Consider the following 25,503-nt stretch of genomic DNA (forward strand, 5'->3'; position numbering starts at 1 on the left):
CAGTCATTCTGCAGCTATTTCTGTAAATTATCAATCTATTTATCAGTTAAGATTTATGCACATAATTGTCTTTCAGAATTCACCTGTATATCCTCCCCATACAGTCTACCGGGTATGATATATTGCAGTACACATTAAGCTCGCAGTTAATGTGACTGTTCCTCTCTTCTCCGCCTATTTGGTCTGTGTGTAGCTATGACATGTAGGGGATGTAATGATAATATTGAGAGATCAGATCGACTTTTTTGCTCCAGCAAGTATGATATTTCTAGTGCGGCAAATCCTGGTTCATCACTTCCATTGTTTGTAGTCTTACATGTGCATTGCAGTCATTGGCAAAATTTTTTTATTTGCTTTATTTCGGGTGGTAAGTACTGGTTGAACTGTTTTTGACCTTCAGTTACGTCAGGCTGTGCTGTCAGGGTAGGGTAAATCCTTTGTAGGGTTACTTTTCATACGACCCTATGTATGTGTATGTAAGTAGATCTGCTATCTCAAGTTCTTTACCGTGATATAGGCGCTTGACGCTAAAGCTCGGGAGGAGAGCCCGCAGAAAAAACAACCTGACAGCCCGAATAGTGATTCTAGGTCTGGAATCAATGACCGAGGAGGTCCGCATAGAAACAGGTAACCCTTCTATTCAGCAAGACTCTTATTGTAGAAGTAAATGTGTGTTTGTTGTTGCTAGTTTTTGTTTATTCAGGCCCACACTCTTCGGACTGGTTGGAGGTGACTCAAGCGACAAGAAAAACAGATGCTCGTATTCTCCTTGATCCGCGTGTATTTATCTTGACGTTTTCCTTTTTAGAGAGGAAGGCTGAGCAGTAGGGTTAATTTGTCAAATGCCTCCTAGCTACTTTTTACTTCTGTTTTTACTCGTTTGTTTGAGTTGTAATAAAGTTTATTTTTGCACCGGCAGTTACTTTAATTCTAAACCTTCTAAACTCTTTATTTTATCCTAAGTAACCTGTGGTAGTGCCTTTTTATCGTCGATCCATAGCCATATTCTATCAGTGATAACTATTTATCTATTTTACTATGGATCACATCAACGCTTTTACCTCATATTTTGACTTCTGTCAGTCGCACCCTACCATTGAGTTATATAGCTAGACTTCCAGTGGCTGAAGACAGCCTCTACAGATAGCTTGCGTTGTATCTAGAAAGTGTCTTGATGTGTGATGTGCATGCTCTGCACGCACATATATATATGCATCTGCATATCTATATAGCTCACACGGATAGGGCTGGCATATGATAAATAACTTGCACATTATTCCTTCCAACAATGTCCCATTTGTTGGATGAGCTGGAATCTGCTCAATGTTTTTATTTCTTTGCATTCGGTCGTTTTAGTCATAAACTTCATTCCAGTGGTCAGCATAATCGACTGTTCATTAATGTTGCGTTCCAGCTAAATAACATCTGGGTATGTGATCTGGTCGTGTCTGCCACATACTATATTGGTATCACCGGGTCTATCAATGGACAACACATGATATTATGTGTATTGCTTTGCTAAATCAAGCATTCACTACCATCATTGGTAGTGAATGGTATTCTAACAACCCTTATACCTGCTGTCATTACTGTATCAAGGGAGGTGAATGAGTTGGATATACGAATAGCTTTTTCTATTGCTCCTTTTGGACATCACTTTCTGATATTACTGCAGCGAATTGTTTGTTTTGCGTGTTGTTCCCCAAGAGAGAGGTCAGAGCTGTTCATTGTATTACATATAGGTATATGTCGTTTCAAAGAAATTAAGGTAAAAGGAGAACTCTAATTTGTATATATATATATATATATAGTATGTATATGGAAATACCCTGCACATAGTATATTGAGTGTTTTTTCTTTATTATTCCTTACAAAACTAGCGTTTCTAGTAATAATCAATATATACAAGTCAATATATACCAAATGCGTATACTGTCTTTTTATAGGAAGTGTCAATAAGCTGCATATTTTTGATTGAAGTTTAATTTAACGATAAGTTGTTGTAAAATCTTTTCTTAAAGATTTTTGAAGCAAACTCCGCTGATCTGTGTTGTATATTGATGAGGAAAGTCTTCTAAAACAGATCGCTGTTCAAGGCTATTATATAAGGAAGATTTGACTGTTATTTCAATAGTGTTGATTTCTCATGAATTAATTTGGATTTCTGTTTGATACAAGGGTAATTGCTACAAAATTTAGCCACTTTGTCTTGGATTCATGAGTAGATTTGTTTATGCTAAATATAAGTATGGAATACTATAGATATGCGTATGATAAATGTAAGCATAGATAGATAGATGTATGTTTACTAGATAGATGTATGTTTACTAGATAGAGGAATAGATGTAACTCCGAAATGTCAATGTTTGCTTTATAGCTTGGTCTGCTAGAGAACCAGTAAACTCGTTTTGTCATCATTTACCTTTGATTGCTATATTCAAAGGTAAATTCACTGTGTGCTCTTTAAAGAGCACGTAGTTACATCAAATACACTCATTTTCTGGATAAATGTTTTGGAAGGTATCTTCATTTACTATTGCATGAGATCAGTGATAGCTTGTCGGACGGGATGAAGAATATCTTTTGAGAATGATTCTCATCTTTGTTTTGCATTATTTTGTTATTCAAACCTTCTTGTGCACATTACAACCTGTAGGAGAAGAATAGTTTGCTGTTTGTACCAGTTTATACTGTGTCTTTTGTTGTATCAGTTATGATCTTGCTGACACTACCAATGATTTAGCTGACATTAATGGTGAGCATGCTGGTGTTAGTGGCTCATGTTAGCGATCACCTCATACTGGCTTCAGATGAAATGAAGTCAGTGTGAGACCGCTATCTTCATTGCTTAAGATTGCAAGGATATGGCTGTTGTTACACTTGTTAGCTTATGACTATTTGCATCTTGCTGCTGAAATTATTTAACAAAATGGTATTACAAAACAGCTATTTGCGCCTCCGTCGGTATGATTATCTGTAGTTGGTTTATATATCCAATATCAAGCCTCATTCCTCAGCATTTGTGCCACGGTAAACTTTCTAGCTTTTTGTAATTTGAAGATCTTTTGAATGTTGCGCATACATATAAATATTCTTATTCTTTTAGCTTATTTCCATATATATATCATTAACCTTTTTGAGCTTCGTCTATTGGTAATGCTTCTTTGAACTTGTCCTAGTGGGAGACACTCTTGCTTTGCTGTCACATATTGGTTGTGTTTGAATGACCTCACGCCTAATATCCTGATAATAAAGGATATAAGACATTATTTTTTATGTGAAATAAAAATCCATTAAAATGTCACAGGACATTTGGGCAATAGTTATTTAAATATACTTTTTAGTCAGTCTTTTAATTTGCCTGAATTCGTGTACATTTAGTTAAATGTCAAAGTAATTCAAATCTGTTGTCATCAAAAACTGTTGAACTTAGGGATAGGCGTGGGTTTGCAAACATACTATATCTCGATCTCTCTGGAGCATAAAGCATCACTTTATTGGCAATATTTTACAGTGATAACTTCATCTGCTATTGCTGTTTTATATCTGCACAGTTTTGTAGTCATCATTCTTATTTTACATTTTCTTGGCTCTTGATGTAAATATATTTGCTCCGTAATTCGCAGGAAGGACGTAGCCTGTACGCTCTACTATATATGACTGTGTACTTTTGACACGTTTTATCTCGTAGGTCTTCTTTTGATGATGGAAGGGGGCCAAATATCAGAGGTTCACCTCCTGACATGTCTGGTTCTGGAATGCGAGGTTCATTAGGGGATATGAGACGACCGCCAGGTGACATGCGCGGAGCACCTGGAATGAGAGGAATGCATCCTGGGCCTGATTTCAGAGGGCCTCCTCCAGGAATGAGGGGACCCCCTCATGATATGAGTGGGCCTCCACCAGATATGAGTGGGCCCTTTGGCATGAGACCCCTTGGACCAGGGCCTGGATTTGGAATGTGGCGAGGTGATCGGCCGCCATTTAATCCCAGGGGTGGTCCACCTCCAGGCTGGCCTCACCAGGATGGCCCTCCCATGAGTTAGTATTTTTTTTTGGTCACATAATTTGTATGTTCAAGTCAAGTGTTCAATGGAAGTCATGAAGGAGTGGTAGGTATGGAAGTACAATCGTCCATGCTGCCTATAATCTATAAATGTTGTCATCTTCAATAAGTAAGGCTCACGTAAGTATCGATACCTTCACTTACACTTGCAGCACTTGGAATACACTGAACACTTGCAATGGTGTCTCATTTAGATGATGATAGAATATTGTTCTTTTACTCAATTCTATACTAGTGCATGTCAATTCCATGGCAAGCATTTGCAACGATAAAAATATAGATGGTATTTTGTTAGGAGACGTTTGACATGCTTAAATGTGTATACGTTGTAACATTCGTAACAAATTGTAACGCACATTGCGTCCACATATGAAAATAGCTGTGAGAGCAATGGTACAGTATCGAAATGCAAGTTTGACTAGCAGCAATTGTTAGTTTTTCCGTCTTCATCATTTAGCTTTTTATTTTAAATATTTCTTGCTTGGCACCACGTTTACATTCACAACCACAAAACTATGTGTGCTAGTTACATTTGTTCAAGAATACAGCCAGCATACACCCTATTTGTGTGAAGGTAAGTGCAACATTAACCCCCTTTCAGATCAGTCTCAAAGCTGAAACATGTTTTCTTGTTTTATCCCATGAGACTGGTTTGAAAGGGGGCTTATTTTGCGTTATGGTCTTGCTATTATCGAAGCCCCCTTTCAAAACAATCTCAAATCATTAAATGTCTTGAGATTGTCTTGAAAGGGGGCTTTTTTGTGTTAAGAACTTGAAAGCCTTGCATAAGCCATCTTGTTTTATTAAATGAGGGTGACAACTCCATTACCACCAGCATTTGCTGTCTGGACTTCTCAGGTATTTCACTTGTACTAGAGTGTCTATTTTGATGTTGGGTGTTATTCTCTATCATTCAAAATGTTTATGTATTTGCAAAAGGGACCATGTAATATTATGTTTTGCTACTTGCAGATATCATCCCGAGACTTGACGTTAAAACATTTGATGTTGTACTTTCGTTACAAAAACAACTTTTCCTGTGCATTTATCTGACGATATAATTCTCACAATTAAGTGGTGAGAATTATATTGTCAAACAAAATTTGACGATATGATTGTCACCATTCGATTCAACTCCAAAAAAAATCTCGAAATCTCAAGTTGATATTTTAATAATGTGATTGTAGGGCAAGGTTTTAGCCCTCGGGGAGCAGGACCAAGGTCACGTTTTCCATTTCGAGGAGAGGAAACAGAGTTTGATCGTGGCCGAAGCCGTGAGGAACCCGGTGACCATAGGAGCAGAGATCGAAACAATAGTAAGAATGATCGGGACTATGACAGAAGTCGAGACAAGCCACGAGAGGACCGCAAGAGTGAGGAGCATACTAGAGATAAGGAAAATGACAGAACTCGCATAAGAGATCACACGTCTATGAACGCAGCGACGAGTGATAGCAGCAGCAAAGCTGAAAATGATGATATCAAGTCTGCTAAGCGCTCTCGATGGTCCATTGACCCTCAAGGAACTACTGGGCTAGATGATGCTAGTCACAAGCTTGCGAAAAATACAGCTTTAGAGATAGCTCAACGTCTTGCGAATCTTCCCCAACCTGATCGTGCCACACCTGATCTAGAACCCAAAGAACCTGTTAAACCGGTTGTCGACATAACAAAGGTTAATACGGAGGAAACGGTGAGCAATGTGCTTGGTCAACTTTATGATGATGACGATGATGAGGAGGATGATGACTCACCTCCTGCCGCACCGTCCATTGATCAGCCTCAGAAATCTGTAGAAACAATATTAACTAGTACTGCTAAGACAGATGAGGCTACACAAAATGCCTTGAAGAATGGAACCTTACATAGTACAAACATAGAACCTACTGGTAGTGACAAGAAGATGGATAATGCTAGCACTGATAATTCCAAAGCTGCTATAAAAAGCGATTTACCTGATAACACTGCATAGGATGTCGATGGGCTAAAAATTACCATTGCTGTCCTTTGATAATGAACATTGTAGAATGGTACTTCACTGTAATGTAAATAACCAAGGTGTATAGTCTGCATTATTTGTAAATATAATAGACTGCTATAGACATGAACCCGTTTTAGGTTAACATGTGACGCTGAGCAACTTGTATTTCATTTAATAGACAATTGATGTAAGATGCATGTGTTTGGAAAGATTTTGAAGCAGTTTATTAAAATTGACCAGGCTATTGTACTCGGGTCAGTATAAATGGGTTCTTGAATAACGGGATTAACCTCATTCTAAGATCTAAGGTTGGTGGTTAACATGATACAAATGTTCACACGGGAACAGATCACTTGATGTGTGGATGGATGGTGCCGTGGTGAAACAGCTAACATTGCAATGTCACTACCTTTTGGATTTGGCATTAGGAGACGATATCAAAATACTTTATATTTGTATGTGTAATACAACCTAGAGGTTTCTTCGCAGAGCTCATTATATTTCGTAGCTATATCTTGGTGTCATAATGCTTTCACTTTGTTATGGATTTTTTGTTCCTAAATAACTATTAATTCAATTAATCTAGTTTCACTAGTAACACATTGGGCTGTATCAAAGCATTACATTTTCGATAGATCATGGTACTTACCTACTCTATGCTTACGTATGTACCCTGTGTATTAGCAGTTATGTTACCTATGTATGCAGCATCTAGCTTTTTTCTTTGTTTGATTGTGATTAATTTGCGAAGTATGCTGTATCAAAATGACTTAACTTACCACCTCAATTCATAAGCATTTTTTTCTGTATATAATGTGTTGCAATATAAATGTTAAACACAGCGTACTTGTATAGTTATTCAGTAAGTAGCAAGTAAGAAATCATGAGATACCAATGAACGCTTTCCCTATATTGGCTTAGTGCATCCCATTAAATCTAGAATACCTAAATTAATTTCAGTGCACTACAAATAACCGATAATCTTCTGTAGCATTGTGCATCTGTAATTTTTTAGTCAAAACAGCCAGCTTTTGTAAGAGCAAGTTGGTTTTAGCAAGATGGCTTTTGTAATATAAACATCTTGTATTATATCTTGAAAACTTTACAGTAAAGCATTTATTTTGAACAAGGATAATCACAAAAACAAAAGATATGACAAATAATCATGAAAGATCTAGCAAAACGTCGTGTGATCATAAGTGGCGATTACATGATAAACAGTTTTTACAGCTTGGAATGAGTACCCCAATCATGATTTAGAGCTTTGCAGGCTCTAGTCACTTGCAGATACCAATAACTCCACAAGCAAGGCGACCTCCTGCATTGCCTGTGGTCGAGCTCAGCTCATGGCCACCCTTGCCAAGGTCGTCAACATCAGCGTGGATAACCACCGTTCTACCGATGGCTGAGAGGGGGCCCACCAAAGTCACCTGGTTATCAGTGATGCCGATGGCTGCCTTTCCAGAGGCGTCAGCGGTAACATTGCCCAGATCTCCAACATGTCTAAAACCAAGGATTAGCATTTAGATTGTCACTATTGCCAGTTAGCCAAATTGTTCAGTGTGGCCAGAGCTCTGAGAGTGAGATATAGGTTAGGTTATACAACAATGAGAGCAAAGGGGTATCTATTTATTGGTACAGAGATAGTAAGTCTGAGATGTAAATAAATGTCTTCCTAATGCACGAGTATTTATCTCATAAAGTTAGAACTCCCGATCAAGCTCAACAGCAGAAGCCTGGTGTAGCCTGCAATGCTTGACAAACTTTGTTTAACACCATGAAAACTCATTCACTGTTTGATGTGTATAATACAGATTGTACAACAGACAAACCAAAATGAACCCAATACTGTAAAATATAACAAAAAACTAAAACAAGACATTTTTCTACTATGAGTCAAGAGCAGTTGGATTTTGATATATATAATCTCTTGATAACTATGATGTGGCTCTGAACATTGCTCCGAAAACAGCCTCATCAAATTAATCTTGAGGGTACAACATCTAATAACTTCAGATAGTTACACGAAACTGCAAGGCATATGAATTGTTGAACAAGAAAGAATTGCATACTCTCAAATAACCTGGAATGTTGCAAGTTAGGAACAGTAGAAAGTGAGCCAACTTTTAACCAATGTTAAACTTTAATAGTACCTTGGTGAAGAAGATAAACATTATTTAACCTACCTCTCAGAATCAGCAGGTGCACCATGCGTCTTACCATGTGGATTATAGTGAGGACCAGCACTGATGCACCCTGTAATAGTTACCATACCATGCCTTTGAGCAGGATGACCACCAATCTACCAAAACTATCAATAACCCATAATGTTGACACGTTTTTATTTTAGTCAAATAATAACAAGGCGCTTATAAGAATGCATTAACTCTCTCTCTTTAGTTTTGAAACCAGGCATAAGTTTAACTAATAGTCTAACAGTGAAACCATCGACGGTGCATAGTATCACATTTTGTTGCTACTGGCAACAAAATGTGATACTTTGCATTTTAAAAACCCACACGTAGCCTGAAGAATCCTCTACGCTTTATAAAAATCAATAGGCCCTACATACAACTAGTTTACCAAATCCTGGGACGTAAACCGGCAGCACTGCGAATAGGGATGTTGTATAAGTGAATTGTCACAGAGTGCAAAATATTCCACATATGAATCATATTTCAATTTATATTATACGAATTCAAATAACTTGAAGGCTATTAGGCTACTAACTCATTCATATCTACAGCTCAGAAAATCGTCTCTAAAAAGTTAGTAATCAACAACCTTTTAGGAAGAGATATATATGAGAGGACAGACGAGTAATTGACAAAAAGCCAAAATTAACAAAAACGGAAGAATCAGTAACAAAAAATGAGGCTGATCTTACCATTAGTATTGTCGCCAAACTCATGAACGTGAAAGCCGTGTTCACCAGGAGCCAATCCAGTTATCTCACCAGTTATATTGCAGGAGTCTCCATTCTAAAACGATAGCCAAAAACCCACAGTTTTCACAACCTTGCACTAAGTTTAATTTGTTTCATTAGTGTTTTAGGAATTGACACATGGTGTATCGTTACGTAAATGAACGGTGTAGCCGCGTGGTTACAACTAGCAATTGACACCCGAACACTATTAAAACAATGTGAAACGAGCAATCACCTGCTCAAAATTGATCACTCCAGTTACAGCACCGTCGCCTCTGAGAACACACACTGCCTTCACAGACATTTTAGTTTTGCACGAAGATATCTGTCACAACAGCAAAGAAGAAGAGCCAAGCAAAATGTCTTCTTGTGTATGATAGTTTAACCTCCACACACCAAAGCGTAAATGATTTAGTTTTATATGACGAGCCCTGCATGGACGTTTGTCGCTTTTCAGGTTAGCTAAATATAAAAGAAATCTGAATATTCGAGCGGGTACATGAAGTTACTCGAATAGTCGAGTAAAGCTTAAACAGAGAAACATGCTAATTTTAATTTGTGCAGATTTGTTCATATTACCATTTTCAGGCATGGGGAAACTGGTAGTTTTCTTTAGTAATGCTGAACTTACTTATGAATTCACAGGTCTCATACACTCGAATACCACAAAGATTACGTGCCCAACAAAGTGCATTTTAATCAAGAGATGCAAAGTGGTCAGATATTATAAATGCTGTCGAGAAACTAAATATAAAATAAACTAACGACGTTCTAGGTTACGCGTCTCCGTAAAACCATCTTTAAACGATTTCTTAAATTAATTCTTTCCAGTTTTAAAGTTGCAAACCAAAAAGCATTAGCTTTCTAGAAAAAAGGTTAAAAATATCTTACCGTCAAGTTATTTCTTAAACAATGTTTGTCATTTATGCTGGTTGAAGCTAGTTTCTGGATTAGCTAGAAAGTTGAGCGATGGAGATGACAGCGCGTTGAAGAAAACTCGTTGGAGTTGCATGGAGACAACTTTAACTTTTCGCGTTTCGTGATACACTCCTGAGACCAACTCACTTGTGCTCTGCTGAAATCAACAGAGTGTGCTGAGCCCAAACCTTTCTAAAATACAATCCACTGAAACTGACAGGAAAGAGCTGAAACCAACTCACTTGTGCTCTTCTGAAACCAACAGAGTGTGTGGAACCCAACGCTTTCGAAAATACAACCAGCTAGAACCGACAGGAGGGAGCAGAAACTAACTCACTTGTGCTCTGCTGCAACCAACAGAGTCCACTGAAACTAACACTTTCTAAAATTTTTACATTCTACTGAAACCAACAGGGAGGAGCTAAAAGCAACTTACTTGTGCTCTGCTGAAACCAACAGAGTGTGCTGAATCCAACGCTTCCTAAAATACAACTTATTGCAACCAACACTCAACTCTTTGTAGAAACAATAATTATTTAGTAATCTAATTATTGTTGAGATCTTGTCTGAGGTTGCTGCTAGTCATTCAATAACGATCAGAAGTAATATTTCTCCAACGAATAAACAATTTTAGTATAGTAATAATATCATGTGTCTCTTTCAAGAGCAAAAACGTGAGCTGCCCTGCCCAACAAATTGCGGCAGTATATATATTGCATAAGCGAGCTAGCTAAAGCTCAACTGTTATTTGTCAAACTGACCAGTTGCATCGCTTTGCTGACTGTCGACTGCCAGTTTTTCGCAGTCGCAACAATAAAACAATCGTTGAGAGACAACTATCCCTTGCGGTGCAATTAATTAGACACCAACAAAAAGCCCATGAAAAGTTGCATATAGTAGGGAAGGAGCAGTATTCTCGAGAAACATTATCACATAGTCTAAAAACAAATAATAACAAATACGAAGCCTTATCTCAAGAAAATGTATAAACAAAACCAGAAAAATGGTACTTAAAGAAACTTTAGCAGCTAGTAATTAATTGGAACACATACCTATAATATTCTGACAGTCACTCATGACCATAAATTAATGAACAGTATAAATAATTTTGTTAAAGATTGTCAACTGCGTAAAAACTTTTATAAATTTCGGTAGATGGTATCTGTCGTCTTTTCTAGGTCAACCTCTGTCTCAGAAGTGTGGTTAGAATGCAACAAGTTAATTACTGTTGTCCCTTCATTCACTCGCCAGAACAATTTACTTAGCCAGAGCCCATGCAATGCACAAAAATGGTAGATCAGTCTGACCAATCAGGTACTAGTAAGCAAGCCAATACGCAACGAAAAAAGGGGAATCAATCTTCTTCAAGCTACACAACAACACAAGATACACTGGGTTAGCAAATCATGGTAAAACATAAATCGTCACACCTTCCCTTGATTTCTAAATCAACAAAAACAAAATTAATATTTTGCCGTTCAGATCTTAATACCTATGAGTCAGCAAGCCATGAGAGAGTTTGTGTGTGTTGGTCGCGCATAGTCCTTGGGAACCATGACATTGTTAGCTAGATTATCAGTCACCTGGGATCTGAAACTGATATTGGGCATATTGCAATTCATCATTGTCATGTTCTAGGCTATCGTCTTCTACTTGTTATTTGGTGTCTGTCTGACTCATGCACTTCTAGGTATGTGCCGCCCCTCTCACCTGCAGAATGTGGGTGGCAAAGCCTCAAACCCTTAATGTGTCTGGACATTGAGTCTACTTTCACCGCCGTCTCTGACACTAATGATGTCACCTTGCCTTTTTGCCATTGTGTAGTACACCTTGCCTGAGGTGGCTTCACATACACAACATCTCTTGGTTTAAAAGGATTCAATTCAGTACTCCTCGGCGGAAAGGAATTTCCAGAAACATCTGGTGTATGGTGTTCTTCATACTTGTACACCTCTTCAGCAAGAATGGCCCATCAATCTTTTGAGAAAAGTTATGCCAATATAGTATCTCCTCGGCACTGCCCTTTGTTCGAGCCATCATCCTTTTCACTGTTCTGTGTTGTCATTCTGCGATGCTATTCCCTAGATGTTGGTAGGCACAATAGAATATGTGGTCAATACGCAACTTCTCTACCAGTTTTTTTATCACTTGGCTGCAGTAACAGCCAGTTCATCACAATCCCATCTCATCGGTGAGGGATCTACTTGCCTACAGACATGAGACTCTTTGACCACCTGTTCGACAACTTTCTTTAACACTGAGTCATCCCATTTTTGGCGGGCTAAATAAAAGGTACAGTCGACTCTTAGGTGATTAGTATCAAGAAGATTTTTGATTGCTTAGACTGAGTGCTTGCTGACAACCGCTGTAGCACACACTCGACCTTAAGCCATTTCTTGTGAACTCTCGTCAACGTTTCTGCAAAGTTCTCTTCTGACTTTACTAATTTCATTTTTACATCCAAGCTGTACAGTTCTACCAACGTGACAATCATACTGAGCTTTCTTCGTGTAAGCATCTCTCCCAGTCCGCATACCTTTGGTCGTTTATTGTTAGTGATAATAGATTTGACCCAACCATACACTGTAGCTGAGCCGGGGATCCCACATACTGACGTGAGGCCCCATTTCACTCCACAACTAACACCTCATATTACCAGCTCTGCGATATTAATATGGTTACCATCATCTTCGCGTAACCAGCAGCCATCTTCCACCCATTGCCCATAAATCTCCACTGACACACCCATTGCCAGGTTGCTTGTGTCACACCGTATTGTTCCACGTCTCCCGTCAGATACTGACCACTGTCTACCTATTGGGTATTTTTCCTTCAGCATCTCCATTGTATCATGTATCATTACCTGAACTGGCTTTGGAGCTGTCCCATCCCAACCACATCATTATTTTCTCTCTTTATGTAACTACAGACCACCTTCAACCAACCGCCAACGGGATAGTGGCTTGTGAGCCTCCCACACAGAGAGAACAATTCCCTTTTTGTCATGCTCTCAGTCTTTTCACCAGCATCATTGTTTCTGCACCACTGAAGTCTACCAGATTCATCCCTTTTAACAGGGAGCTCCAGAACTCTAGTATCATCATTGCAATTGGGCTTCTTAGTCACTAAGCCATACTTTGTGAGATGCCCCCTTACATGTGTGACTGAAATCTCATCATTATTTACAATTATATCATTTATGTAATGATCAGTACCAGCTTCAATCTTGCTATCCAATGAAAGTACTTTGCCTAGCACCTTTGACATGATCTTAGGCGCCACATTAAGCCCGAAGCCCATCCGTGTCATCACAAAGAGCTTTTCTTTGTACCTTACAACCTGGATTTTTAAAAGCTCATTCGCATACAGCTGCAGATAGGCTTTCTTCAGGTCGAGCATACAATAGTTGGGTCCAAACTTTCGTCATTTCGCAGCTTGTCTTGACAGATGGCTACACCTGCACCTGGATTGCAGTTTATATGCTGGTTCAACTCCTGTCTGTAGTCCATCACGGGCCGAATTTCTCTCACCTTGTTTGGTTGTAGTGCTGCCATGAGAGGTATAATGCCTTGCACTTTGCCGTGTGCTGCTTCATCATGCTGTTCCAACCATCCACTGTCAGTCCATGCTTCAACTTCCTGCTCACAGCCTTTTCTGCACTCATCTGAGATGCTGTAGTGCCACATTGATTTTTCAGAACAGGTTTTTCGTCTTTCCATCGCCATTCTACTGTCCACTTCTTCCCGTCAAATGTGGCTATGAAGTCAGTGTCCTCACCTTGTAATCCGACAAGTTTATTGCATATGCATACTGCTACTGTTGGCTCTGCACTCTTGCAAACCTCAAAAGATGGTACACTTTCAGTGCTTACGCCGCCCAATCTTTTTACTGCATTCATCCCAATAATCGCTAAACAGTTGCACACTAAAGATATGGAAACCAAACAGCGGAGCTTATCTGTGTTTTCCTCTGTGCCAATGTACATATCTGCTTTCCCTAGGCACTCTGTGGTTTTACCATTTACCATCACAGTTGCACGACGTGCGCTGTATCTGACACCCAGCAACTGCAGAGCCTGGGCACTCACTACAGATTGTTGACAACTAGTGTCTACTAATGATCGAATTTCTACACCATTGGATAGGAGATTCATTAAAGGGAGCGCCATATCTATTGCTGTTGTGTGGGGCGATAATCCAATGCAGATGCTCCCCTTTCGCATTTTCGGAGCGCTTAGGACACCTGTTGGCCAGATGAGTGGTCGAGTCACAGACAGCACTTATGAACAGACTGGTTACGATTACCTGCAGATTTGGCAATTCTTCCTGTAGGGCACTAACGGGCCATGTGCTCATTTCTTGAACAATTGTAACATAGTATGGCTCTGCCTTGTTTCAAACCAGCACACACAAAGCTGATAGTTGCTCCCCTTGAAGCCAACATAGCTCTAGCCCTACTCATGAGGGCAGGCAATTCCATATGATCAACATCTACAGTTGAATTTAGTTGCAAAGCTATATCAGAAGGTACGCCACCAACAAAAACACATCTGAGCAAGGAATGCTGATTAGTCTGTCCCATTAAATTTATCAATCGCCTCAGGTCAGCAAGATATACATCCACAGACTCGCCTTCTGACAGTGTCCTGCTTTTCAACTGCTCATATGAGAAAAAGGCAGCAATGCTGAATGCAGTCCTCAGTTCATGTTTCAGCTTATTATAATCAGCCTTTACTTCATCGCTCAACTGCTGATACACTGCAAACGCTGGTCCTGACGAGAACAATGACAGAAACTTCAGTTTGTCAGTCACACGCTGCAGTTCTAATACAAGTTCTAGTTTCTCAATCCACACAGAAAATTCTCCACTGGTGTTGTAGTCATCGTAGCTTTTTATAAGGTTTGAAAATCTTACACTCTTAGCCACTGTCTTATGGTAGTATCACCGAAATAGCTTGTAGTTAAAATGCAACAAGTTAATTACTGTTCTCTCTTCATTCACTAGCCAGAACAATCTACTTAGCCAGAGCCCACGCAATGTACAAAAATAGTAAATCAGTCTTACGAATCAGGTACTACTAAGCAAGCCAATACGCAACGGAAAAAAGGGAATCCCCTTCAAGCTAAACAACAACACAAAAGACACTCGCTCAGAAAGTCATTGTAAAACATAAATCGTCACAAGAAGTCCTTAGTTTCACGGCTCGGTCCCTTCGTCTTTTTATTAGTTCATCGAAAATAAATGCCTCCCTTCAGTCTGGCCTACTTTTTGGAGTTGCTCCCATAGGGCCCTTTTTTATCTTACGTGATTTTTAGATTTACTACAACTTTTACTTTGATGATAAGTTTTCCGATCCATTATAATTCGGCAGTTCTAAACTATTCTTACAGAATTTCTCAAAGCAGATTTCTCAAAGGAAACAAGCTTCTACCAATAGTATTTATCAACTATTTATCTGGTCTAGTGAATTTTGTAAGTTGACAATAACTCTCGCGTGTTTTGTTTTTGCTCGACATTTCGGTTGTGAATACTCCAAAGTTACTGCATGTTATAGTCAACAGAAAACTGAAGGCTGCTTTGCAGTCTGTGCTGAAACTAACTGAGATATTATGTGAATGTCGGAGACTTTCCCTGATTAGCCAGTAATACAAAAGCGGACTTTCATGGAAAGCCAGGGGGCTAGCTAATAGGTCTTACTGTATAAACAAACATCAATCAGTGATTGGTGGGAAAAGCTTCAGTGGAGAGAGCAGAGTGAGTGAACCGAACTACTGAGTTGCTGTGCCTTTCCTGACAAGAAATCTTCAGCGTATGGTCATTCGGGCATAAGTGACCATCGTATAGCAGTAAGACTGCTGATTGGCTTGTGCACAGTTCGGCAGTGGGTTATTATAGCAGTTGTTACGGCAGAGGTTGGTTATAGCTTCTGGGCTACGGGTGTTCAATGCTGTGGCAGTGAAGGCTGGTGGCAGAGGGGAGGTTGGTGTGCCATTGTTGCAGTTACAACAATGGCAAGTTTTTTCAACAATGTTGAAGTTGTAGCATTACAACATTTTTGTTGATTTGCTGACACTAACATTCCATAACACTATTACATTTGGAAAGGGGAGAGTCGGAAGTGAGAGAGATGCATTATGGAAAGGGAGAAAAGGTAATATTAGAGTATATACATGTAATTATTTGTTTATTATACTCCATATTTTTTTGAAGACTTCTATGTTTAATAAAAATTTATAATTTAGCTCGACTTATCATTCTACTGTGTTACAACTAACAAGAAAACCTCAGCCCAAAAATGTAAATATTAAAGCATAGAACCAAAAGGAATAAAAATAAATGTTAGAATATATTATTTGCGATGGTAATGAAGAAAAAGATGTCTTAGTTCATTAATGCTATTTGGCTGTACCGCTGATCTCTGCTGTATTTAGTAGGTTGTACGGCTTTTAACATACCGTAGATACAATACACCCTTTCAATTTATCTAAAGGTCCAGAAGTCATTACGAGTTCTCAGCTGTACATGGTGCACGGTCTTTGATGATACTCCAATTTCGACTAAAACTAAAATGGTAAAACATTGGTGAGATGCCAAGTAACTAATTGTAGGAACAGTTTATTAAATCCAGATGTGAGTCAGCATCTTAAATTTTGAAACTGAGGTCTTAGCTCTTTCAGCTAGCTGCTGAGAACAAGGAAAGTAGGTGTCGTGTATTACAAAATCAGCAATCCAATCAACAATTGCCTTAAAAGTTAGCTAGCTTTTTTCAGAAATATGTCTTGAGCTCCTGTTATCCTACATAATAATTATCTCAAACAAATAACAACGTTACGCCCTTCAGTATCAACAACCCTTGAAGACTAATTCATATTAGACACCGCCCTAATCCAGTTGCTTCTTATGTCTTTCCGAATTCATATTCACATATACATGTATGGAGGCTTCATTCAACTGCATAGTCCTAACGCTAATTTTCACATTGCCCTAAACAACACAATGTTAGCACAAAACTTTGTATCGGTTAGGATCAGCATTTCATGTTTTACAAAATGGATGATTTTCACTCATAATAGAACCTACATATACAGCTTTAAACAAAGCTGTTTATACAGGTAGTATAAACAGCTTTGCAAATAGTATTAAAATGACTTGAAGGCTTTTTCAGATTTATCATCGAAATCTGGGTGAATATTGAGTTTTTAGACACACAGCCTTACTAATAATACTCCGCCTTTAGACTATTTGCAAGATGCGTTGAGTGTTTATAAACTATAAAATATAAAAACACTTACCGTATATTGTTAAGAAATCGTTAATTGGTTATGAAAATAACCGTTTTACAACGCTCGGATTGCTTGGCGTTTATTTGAACTAAACTCCATTCACAGAGACACTGTTTTTATTCGCATTGTCCAGAAAATAGGTTTGTTTAGTTTGACCTATCTCAACATCCTTGTTCACTTCATATTATTTTGACGAAACAATTCACATAGATGTTTTATCACTTTTTAGTCAGTTTGGTTTGTCAATACCGACCAATGTAGGCACAGCTTGAATAAACTTCGCTATGACTGTTATATATTAGGATCATTATACTCTTGACTGATTGAGTTGGATTAGCTTGCTTATACTGAGTCAGGAAGAAATGTTAACATGTAATGCAACTAGACCTCATTGTTCTGGTTATCTCAAACCATGCTCTTCTAACAGACATTTACACCTGTAATTTGTCAGAGTAACACGACTCATAGTCTGTACAATTCCCTCTTCTAAATAATTATGATTCCATACATTTGATTAAGTATAAGTTTATTAATTGAAACACAGATTATTATGAAATTACATTGTAATATGAGTGGTTACTATATTAATGTTTCATTATATTCATAATAATTTAATAGCATAATAATAATACAGTAATGCCAGTAGAAGTATCAAGTTATTTCGGTCAATTATGGCAGGTTAGAAATCGTTTTTATTCAATCAAATCACTGGCAAAGGTGAAGCTTAATTTAGACTTTTAGCGACTCTTACAACTTTACAAAAGTGTTAATACCATTCAATTTTGATGCACTGTAAATAATTCAGTTTACAAGGTTTTACAAAAGCATAACCATTTTGAAGTGAACCAGCAAGTAGCTCCAATTAATCAGTTTTCTGTGAACATCCTGAGAATCCTTGGTTTAAAAATGCAGTCTCATATCATCCATCTCATTTTATCTGTCATAAGGGCAATTCTTCATATCAGTGGTGTCTAGACTAACCGCTATTGCTGCCAACATTATCATCTCAGTAATGTAAACAAACAATACCTTTTGTTGTGTTGGTGTAGTGATAGCTATTATGGTTATCCACTTGACACTTAGAAGAATGTGATAGCTGTAGACTGCCTCTTTATCTTTTGTAATTGCCTTTCACAATATTTTAAGTACTAGTATTTTCTCTAGATTACTTCCTTGACTTAATGTTGTAAGTCATCTTAGTCAGAACTTGGTATTAATATCTGTTCGTCGAGAAGTTCTATAATGACTGACATGCTAAGTAGAAGAGCAAGTTCTGCAAATACAAAAAGGACCAAATGCAATAAAATTATAGGAACTAATGCAATAAAAATAGGTAGTAATGCAATAAAAATATAGGAACTAATGCAATAAAAATAGGAATTATTGCAATGAAAATAGGTAGTAATGCAATAAAAATAGGTAGTAATGCAATACAAATGGGAACTAGTGCAATAAAAAAGGGAACTAATGCAATAAAAATGGGACCTAATACAATAAAAATAGAAGCCAATGCATAAGATCTAATGCCAGCAATGAATGCCAGACCATCAGTGATATTAATGCTTGTTCCCACACATAACATCAGCATTAACCATAAAAAAGCTCTAAAAGGCGTTTTTGCATCCCGTTGAGACTTTACAATTAAACTTCATTTATATTTACTAGTATACTCAAACTGTAGCCTAGTCTGCCATTTTACTACTGTTTTAAGTTTGTTTGTTCTCATAGACAAAGATGAGCATCAGCATGTGTGCTATGGACTAAGAACATGTTTGGTTACTGATAGATGTCTATGTTCCAAGTGGAGATGTTTTGTGATTGCTTGAGGCCCAGAAGTCGGTAAGAAAGATTCCATAGTTTGAAACATTCTGTTTTTCACCGAGCTTTTATTTGTTTATCACTTCTTGAAGACCAGCCTTGAGATGTGTTGACTTAATGTTTTTTACGGTGCTGACTACGTCGGTTGGGTTCTGACATGTTTACATGGTTTCAGTAGTTTTTAGAACATGTTAAACAGATCTGAAAATTAGGCGTGTACACACTCATGTATAAAATACATATTTGCATTGGTTTGCTGTAAAAAAGCCATTGAAGTCTGATTATATCTACCAGGGAACAGCATGCGAGTCTTGCCCAAGCGACTGCTCCTTCAAGCCAACGAGTTATAAAAGGGCTGCCAGCATCAGATGAGTTAGAGGTTACTTGCATAGCTCCAGCTAATGACAACATTGCTTGTGGTAGGTTGTCTTCTCATTTCATGTTGTGAATAAAAATAAACAAGAATATTTATACATGTATATAAATCTCAGTGTTTGTCTGTCAGTCGTTTGTCCAGTTATAGCGATAAAGTTATGGCAACGATAAATCACCTTTGCACTGGATTTCAATTCATGACATTTAAATCGCAAGTCTACTAACAAGCCTGCATAACCACAAGGTTAAGTCATTCTTATCATTCCAATCACTCTGACTATATACTGTATATCTTTTTCATGATTACACACAGTAATTATGCACTTTTTATTATTAATGAACATTATCTTTTGCGTTTGTGTTTTTTTAACTAATTTTTTTACCATCACTTCCTATTTTTTTAATTTGTAATTTGCGAATGCCATTTCAATTGTGCCGTTGCACTCCTACTTTCGGTTTCGGTAAATCTGTAAAAGCTAATTGTTTTTCACCTGGGCAAATGTATTATCTGGAGTAGGAATTGCCTCTACATTCTCCCCTTTCGGTCCGACTTCTCATTTTTACATCTGAACCAGTATCGAGAGGTAAAAGTTTAAACACATCGAGCTTCCGCTGCAACATTAAACTTGTTTATACACACATTTTCATGTACTGATGGCTTATTTTTTCTATTATTTCATTTGAACTGCACAACAACACTTTTCTCATGGTGTGAAGTTTAAAAATTAGAATGGTGACTGCTGTATTCACATGTTGTAATGTTTTTCTGTATTCACAGAAGAATTGACTGAATACAATTTGAGTGAAAAATCTACCCAGATTCTTCCATGAATGATGTATCTAAAGAATGTTCATAGCATTCTTTAACTGAGTTTATGAGATTAATCAAGTTACTCAAGGTAGAGATGTATAAGTCGATTTGAGGCTACATTATGACTAGCCATTGTTTCATCTTGACATTCTCGTTGACAATCGATAAAACAGCCTGACCTTGTTGCCTCAAGCTTATTGCATTTTAGCTTTTGTTAAACAGCTGCGCTTCTTCTCTTTCCAACACTGTGTTGAGTCACCAGCTCACAACTCATTAGCTGGTGAACTTGCATTGTAAGCCAGGGGCTGCCAATACTTGCCAAGGTTCATAGCCGGCATCAAACACTAAGTTATTTAGTATAATTAGCTATCATTGTGGATACAGTGGTATACAAGATAGCTGGTGTCTGCCTTCAGACTGGCACCAGACCGCTAGCATTCATTAAGTTATTTAATTTATTTTATATAATGTTATCATCAGTAAGGGGATATTAAGGTGATCATCTTTCATTTGCTTCAAAGGTGATGCAAATGGAGCACTCATTGCATATGATTACACAAGTGCAGAGATCAAGAAAAGGTGGGAAGGCCACAGCAAGAGCATTACAAAGGTCAGGCCCTCTGCATCATTATTCACTCATTTGCTCCCTGCTATATATATAAATATATATTTATATATAACGCTATAAATATATAGCGTGGATATATATATATATATATAACGTGCAAGCGTGTTGTTATATATAAATATACAGCAAGAGCATTACAAAGGTCAGGCCCTCTGCATCATTATTCACTCATTTCCTCCCTGCTATATATATAAATACATATTTATATATAACGCTATAAATATATAGCGTGGATATATATATATATCCACGCTATATATATATATAACGTGCAAGCGTGTTGTTATATATAAATATACATGTATATATATATAACAACACGCTTGTATATCGGACTGCAAGCGATTGAAAAATAGAGCGCCACGGCGTTCAATTAGAGGTTTTATGGTATATATATGTTATATATATACATATAGGTATATATATATATATATATGTGTTATATATATATAACACATATATACCGTAAAACCTCTAATTGAATGCCATGGCGCTCTATTTTTCAACTCTTTCAAGGTGCTGTTCAAATAGAGGTGGCATTCACTTAGAGATGGCATTCAATTTGAGGTGGCGTTTAATTAAAGGTCGTGTTCAATTAGAGGTGGCGTTCAATTAGAGGTTTTACGATATACATGTATATATACATGTATTATATACGTATTACACTGTATTCTAGTTATTATTCTTGTTTGTATACTAGTTATGATGACTTGCGTTAACACACAAACATGTTCTTTCATTTGTGTTGCATTATGCTTTGCAGGAAATTATTCCTACGGCCTATGCCAGTAAATATTTGCATGGATGTGTTTTTCTTTCTCAGAAATGCTAAATGCAGTGTTCATATTTCATTACTTGAAACCTCTGTTTAATTATTTACTAAGTGAATGCCCAGCGGTGCACAGGTAATAAAGAATAGTTTTTGTTCAACAAGTTTATTTTTAATCAACTAAGGTGACGTTGAATAATCGTTGATTGTTGATCAGAGACTTGATAACAACACATTCGGAATGCTACACTTTTGTTATGCTAATACGACGTAAACTTTAAATTATCTTACGGAAATTTAGCTTCGTAAGCACACTTAAAAATAAGTTTTAATCTAACACTTAACTTAATTCTAATTTTGTTTCGTTTTAATTTTTTGTTATGTTCCGACTTGGCCCTTTTTGACTTGCTTTTTCACATTAACTATTAGCTGACCTTTTTAAAATTTTCAAACAGATCAGACGAGAAAAACCGAGTCATGCTTTTCTTGGCTGCCTTGTAGCTGCGTCGAGAACCGTCTTGTATGTGACTTAAATTTGTCTCGTATTTCAAGGCAATAGTTTGCTTGGAATTTTCTTCGTATCTCAAATTTAGTGTATGTTGGAACACTTGTATGTCTATATATGTATGACTATATATATCATTATGCGTTATCGCGTATTTGCATCCTTTTTTTGATAAATATGACTGGCCACATAAGCTTGTCAAACCCATAGATATATATACCTAGATTGGCCAATAGGGAAAAAGCCTGTCAGACCAAAATAGCACGACGCAGCGTCACTGTATTGTACCTCAAGCTTGACTGCACTGCTGTTTGCAATGAATCTAATGGGAAGAAGGTAACAAAATTACATTTATTTTCACATAAAAACCTTCTTGTATACATAATCCAGTAAACTAAAGCAATTCTGTGATAATATCTGATAACCACCATAGATTAAAACTATAAAAGCTATGAATTGTTGCACACAAATCATGAGCCATCATGGCTTTATTTGCAACCCTCTCTTATCCCATTCTCTCTTTTCCCCTTCTCCAAAGAATAAGTTAGAAGGGGAAAAGAGAGAAGGGGAATGGAGAGGGGAGGGGAAATAGCCCACCTACTCAAAGAGCCAGACCTTGGCTAGGTAAATAGACTAATATGGTGAACTAAACATGACTAAATATGATGAGTATGCAAGTATGTCTGAAGTCAAAAATGAGACAGAATGATTATTTTACAGCTGGCTAGGTCACCAAAGCTGAAGTGTAATGATTGTATCACTAGCATCGTGGATGTTACCAACGTTGATGTAAACCAAGCAACGAATTCCCTAATTACAGCTAAGAATCAGGGTGGCTTGACTTTGTCTTCGCCTGTGGTGATTGAGGTTTGCAACCACAGCGAGAAAGCGACAAGAGTGTTGCTTAGTAGTGCTGGATTGGTGAAAAACTTTGCCAGGCTAGCACTAATTGCCACCACTAAGAAGCCAGTCACGAAAGGGCAATACCAAGTTATTTGTACAGTATGCAAAAGCAAGTTAAAGGTTGACTTGCAACAAAATTCACATTGCAGTTATTTGGTATCATAAGATTCACCATGCCTTACTCTGTTGTGTTGTAGGTGTGAAATATATGAGAAGGTGATTACAAGCTCTTAAAAGCTAAAAACTTATACAGTCATACTTCAACTTACGAGCTTAATGCGTTCCGAGACTAAGCGCGTATGTTAATATACTCGCATGTTGGTGCAATTTATTTACATATCAAACAATTAAATATATATTGCTTGGTTTCCATACTCTAAAAATGCAAATAAAACACTCAAAACAAGATATTGTAACAGAAAGAAGATGTTGGTTATTGTCATAATTTACCACATGCTTTCAAAAAGCAACAATCAAAAAATAATACAAGGAAATGTGATTATTTAAAATGTAAAATTAAATACATACAATAGCTGCTAATGCTAGCATTTGCGAGAGAGGAAGATATAAGTTATCCTTCATTACAACAGTTGTCTTTGATAAATTTGAATTTTATCAATGTCTTAAAAGACAAACTCTAATGTTGGTATGGTATTGGCCTTCAATCTAGCTTTTTTCCCAATACCAGGTGATACTTGGTAGCTTTCACTAGTGAAGTGGTCTGAACAAAGTAAAGAAGATTTACTTGGGGTCCACTGTTCTCGTCTCACTGCTTTAATCCAAGCATCCTTGCGATCAGCAGCAGTAGCAAAACTTAACAAGTAATAAAAGATACATACAATTAGTGGTGTTTTTTGCTCATTGGATTATTGACTTTTTCCCTTTGAGAAGTGTAGCATTAACCTTGTCAAATGATGGAAACTTTTAAGCCTGATTATAGCCAAAGATAACCATGCTCCAAGCCATGCTCATGTAGTATGTTCATGAATTCTCCCAACGATTAGCAGGGTGAATGTTTGTTATATTGTCCTACCTGTGGAAGCTTTTCTCTGGGCATTTTCTTGGATAATTGGAACATCCAAAAGCAACGCAGCAATTCTTACTAGTCCTCTCAGATGACTGTGAGCTTGATGAATAATGGTGAGATCGCTGCCAAAATAGCGATGAATATGAATTCCATTCTGACTTAGTGATTTATAGCAAGATGGCATCCAAATTAATGACTCAAGCATCACAAAGTAGCAGTATTACACAAGCAGCTCCTTGGGCAAAGTTAAGGAAACCTTCCAAGAGAGAGTCAATCAGTTAATGAATCAAACAAGTTGAAGTTGATAGTAACTTGACAAACAATGATGTCTGTTGATTTGATTGTCTTCAATAATTTTTTCAAAGTGTCAAATATGGGGAAAATATGTCCACTATTGGTATGAAAACTGTTCTAGTTTTTACTATAAAGCCTTACAGGTGATATTTAGGAGTTCCAAGCCTATCTTTGATATTAAAAGTAGTGAAAAACTCACCTTAGTAGCAGCTGACACACCCTTCTCAGCTTCAGCCATTGTAAACTAATGATGAATCTTGCGGTCAGTCAAGCGTAAGGTACAATATGATTATGTTGCGTCATGGCATTTAAGTCTGACAAGGCCACCAATGGGGCTAGCTATTATTGGCCAATCTAGGTATATATATCTATGGTCAAACCATTTTGAATAATTAGCTGCCATCACGTTTTGCTGACAATGTAAAATGCTGTGGCATGTTAATATTGCGTGTGCTTGTCAAAAACACTAGATATTTTCATGGCTCTTGTGCAAATAACTGTTGCACAGCAAATGTACAAACAGCACCGTTAAATGTTTTTATGTCACCCATGATTCCACTTTGTGCATCAACTACATGAAGTCTTTGGGAGGGTTTAATATAATCTTTACTAGCATATGCTGCTATTCATCTTGTACTAGCTATACATTTAGCTATACAAATTAGGTTGCTATAGCTGTTATGAAAGGGTTAGTAGAATTCAAAAGCTTATTATTCCATTCAAATCTTCAGATTTCCAGTTTTTCAGCTGCTAAAAGGTTTCTCACTTGGGTGCAAACGTAGGCATGAACTCCAGCAGATTAGAGCAATAAGACTAAACCAATCAGATTAGAGCAATAAGACTTAACTAATCGGATTAGAGCAATAAGACTTAACTAATCGGATTAGAGCAATAAGACTAAACCAATCGGGTTAGAGCAATAAGACTAAACCAATTGGATTAGAGCAATAAGACTAAACCAATCGAATTAGAGCAATAAGACTAAACCAATCAGATTAGAGCAATAAGACTTAACTAATCGGATTAGAGCAATAAGACTAAACCAATTGGATTAGAGCAATAAGACTAAACCAATCGGATTAGAGCAATAAGACCTAACCAATCGGATTAGAGCAATAAGACCTAACCAATACAAAATCATAAATGTGTGATCATCTGGTTATGCCTTTTGTTTGGTTAAATCTTCTCTGTTGCTATAT

General features: G+C 37.3%; 3 protein-coding genes across 3 annotated transcripts in view; 2 read left to right on the top strand and 1 right to left on the bottom strand.

The window, feature by feature from the left end:
- Positions 1 to 6,889, top strand: part of LOC137403623 (SR-related and CTD-associated factor 4-like) — a 53,520-nt gene extending 46,631 nt beyond the window's left edge. Inside the window, exons 18-20 of the mRNA XM_068089600.1 lie at positions 518 to 627; positions 3,692 to 4,041; positions 5,254 to 6,889. Of these exons, the coding sequence (XP_067945701.1) occupies positions 518 to 627; positions 3,692 to 4,041; positions 5,254 to 6,038 (1,245 nt within the window). The 3' untranslated portion in view covers positions 6,039 to 6,889. The remainder of the gene's footprint in view (positions 1 to 517; positions 628 to 3,691; positions 4,042 to 5,253) is intronic.
- Positions 6,890 to 7,140: 251 nt separating this feature from the next.
- LOC137404588 (superoxide dismutase [Cu-Zn]-like) lies at positions 7,141 to 9,393 on the bottom strand. The gene is made up of 4 exons (XM_068090810.1): positions 9,209 to 9,393; positions 8,935 to 9,028; positions 8,234 to 8,303; positions 7,141 to 7,550 (listed from the first exon to the last, which is right to left on the bottom strand). The coding sequence occupies exons 1-4, from the start codon at positions 9,275 to 9,277 to the stop codon at positions 7,325 to 7,327; spliced, it is 459 nt and encodes a 152-aa protein (XP_067946911.1). The 5' UTR covers positions 9,278 to 9,393; the 3' UTR covers positions 7,141 to 7,324.
- The window catches only part of LOC137404587 (WD repeat-containing protein 31-like), a 34,455-nt gene continuing 18,344 nt past the window's right edge, over positions 9,393 to 25,503 (top strand). The window contains exons 1-4 of the mRNA XM_068090809.1: positions 9,393 to 9,430; positions 18,903 to 19,013; positions 19,287 to 19,411; positions 20,700 to 20,788. Coding sequence (XP_067946910.1) covers positions 18,961 to 19,013; positions 19,287 to 19,411; positions 20,700 to 20,788 — 267 coding nt within the window. The 5' untranslated portion in view covers positions 9,393 to 9,430; positions 18,903 to 18,960. The remainder of the gene's footprint in view (positions 9,431 to 18,902; positions 19,014 to 19,286; positions 19,412 to 20,699; positions 20,789 to 25,503) is intronic.

The sequence above is a fragment of the Watersipora subatra genome, chromosome 9, assembly GCF_963576615.1.
Source record: "Watersipora subatra chromosome 9, tzWatSuba1.1, whole genome shotgun sequence".
Classification (NCBI taxonomy): domain Eukaryota; kingdom Metazoa; phylum Bryozoa; class Gymnolaemata; order Cheilostomatida; family Watersiporidae; genus Watersipora; species Watersipora subatra.

What these genes read in the sequence shown, in the direction of transcription:
- LOC137404588 (XM_068090810.1), bottom strand. Translation starts at nt 9,277, where the DNA reads ATGTCTGTGAAGGCAGTGTGTGTTCTCAGAGGCGACGGTGCTGTAACT. An exon ending in GAGTGATCAATTTTGAGCAG is followed by an intron (nt 9,029 to 9,208) that starts GTGATTGCTCGT and finishes CTATCGTTTTAG; the next exon opens with AATGGAGACTCCTGCAATAT. An exon ending in GTTTGGCGACAATACTAATG is followed by an intron (nt 8,304 to 8,934) that starts GTAAGATCAGCC and finishes TAACTATTACAG; the next exon opens with GGTGCATCAGTGCTGGTCCT.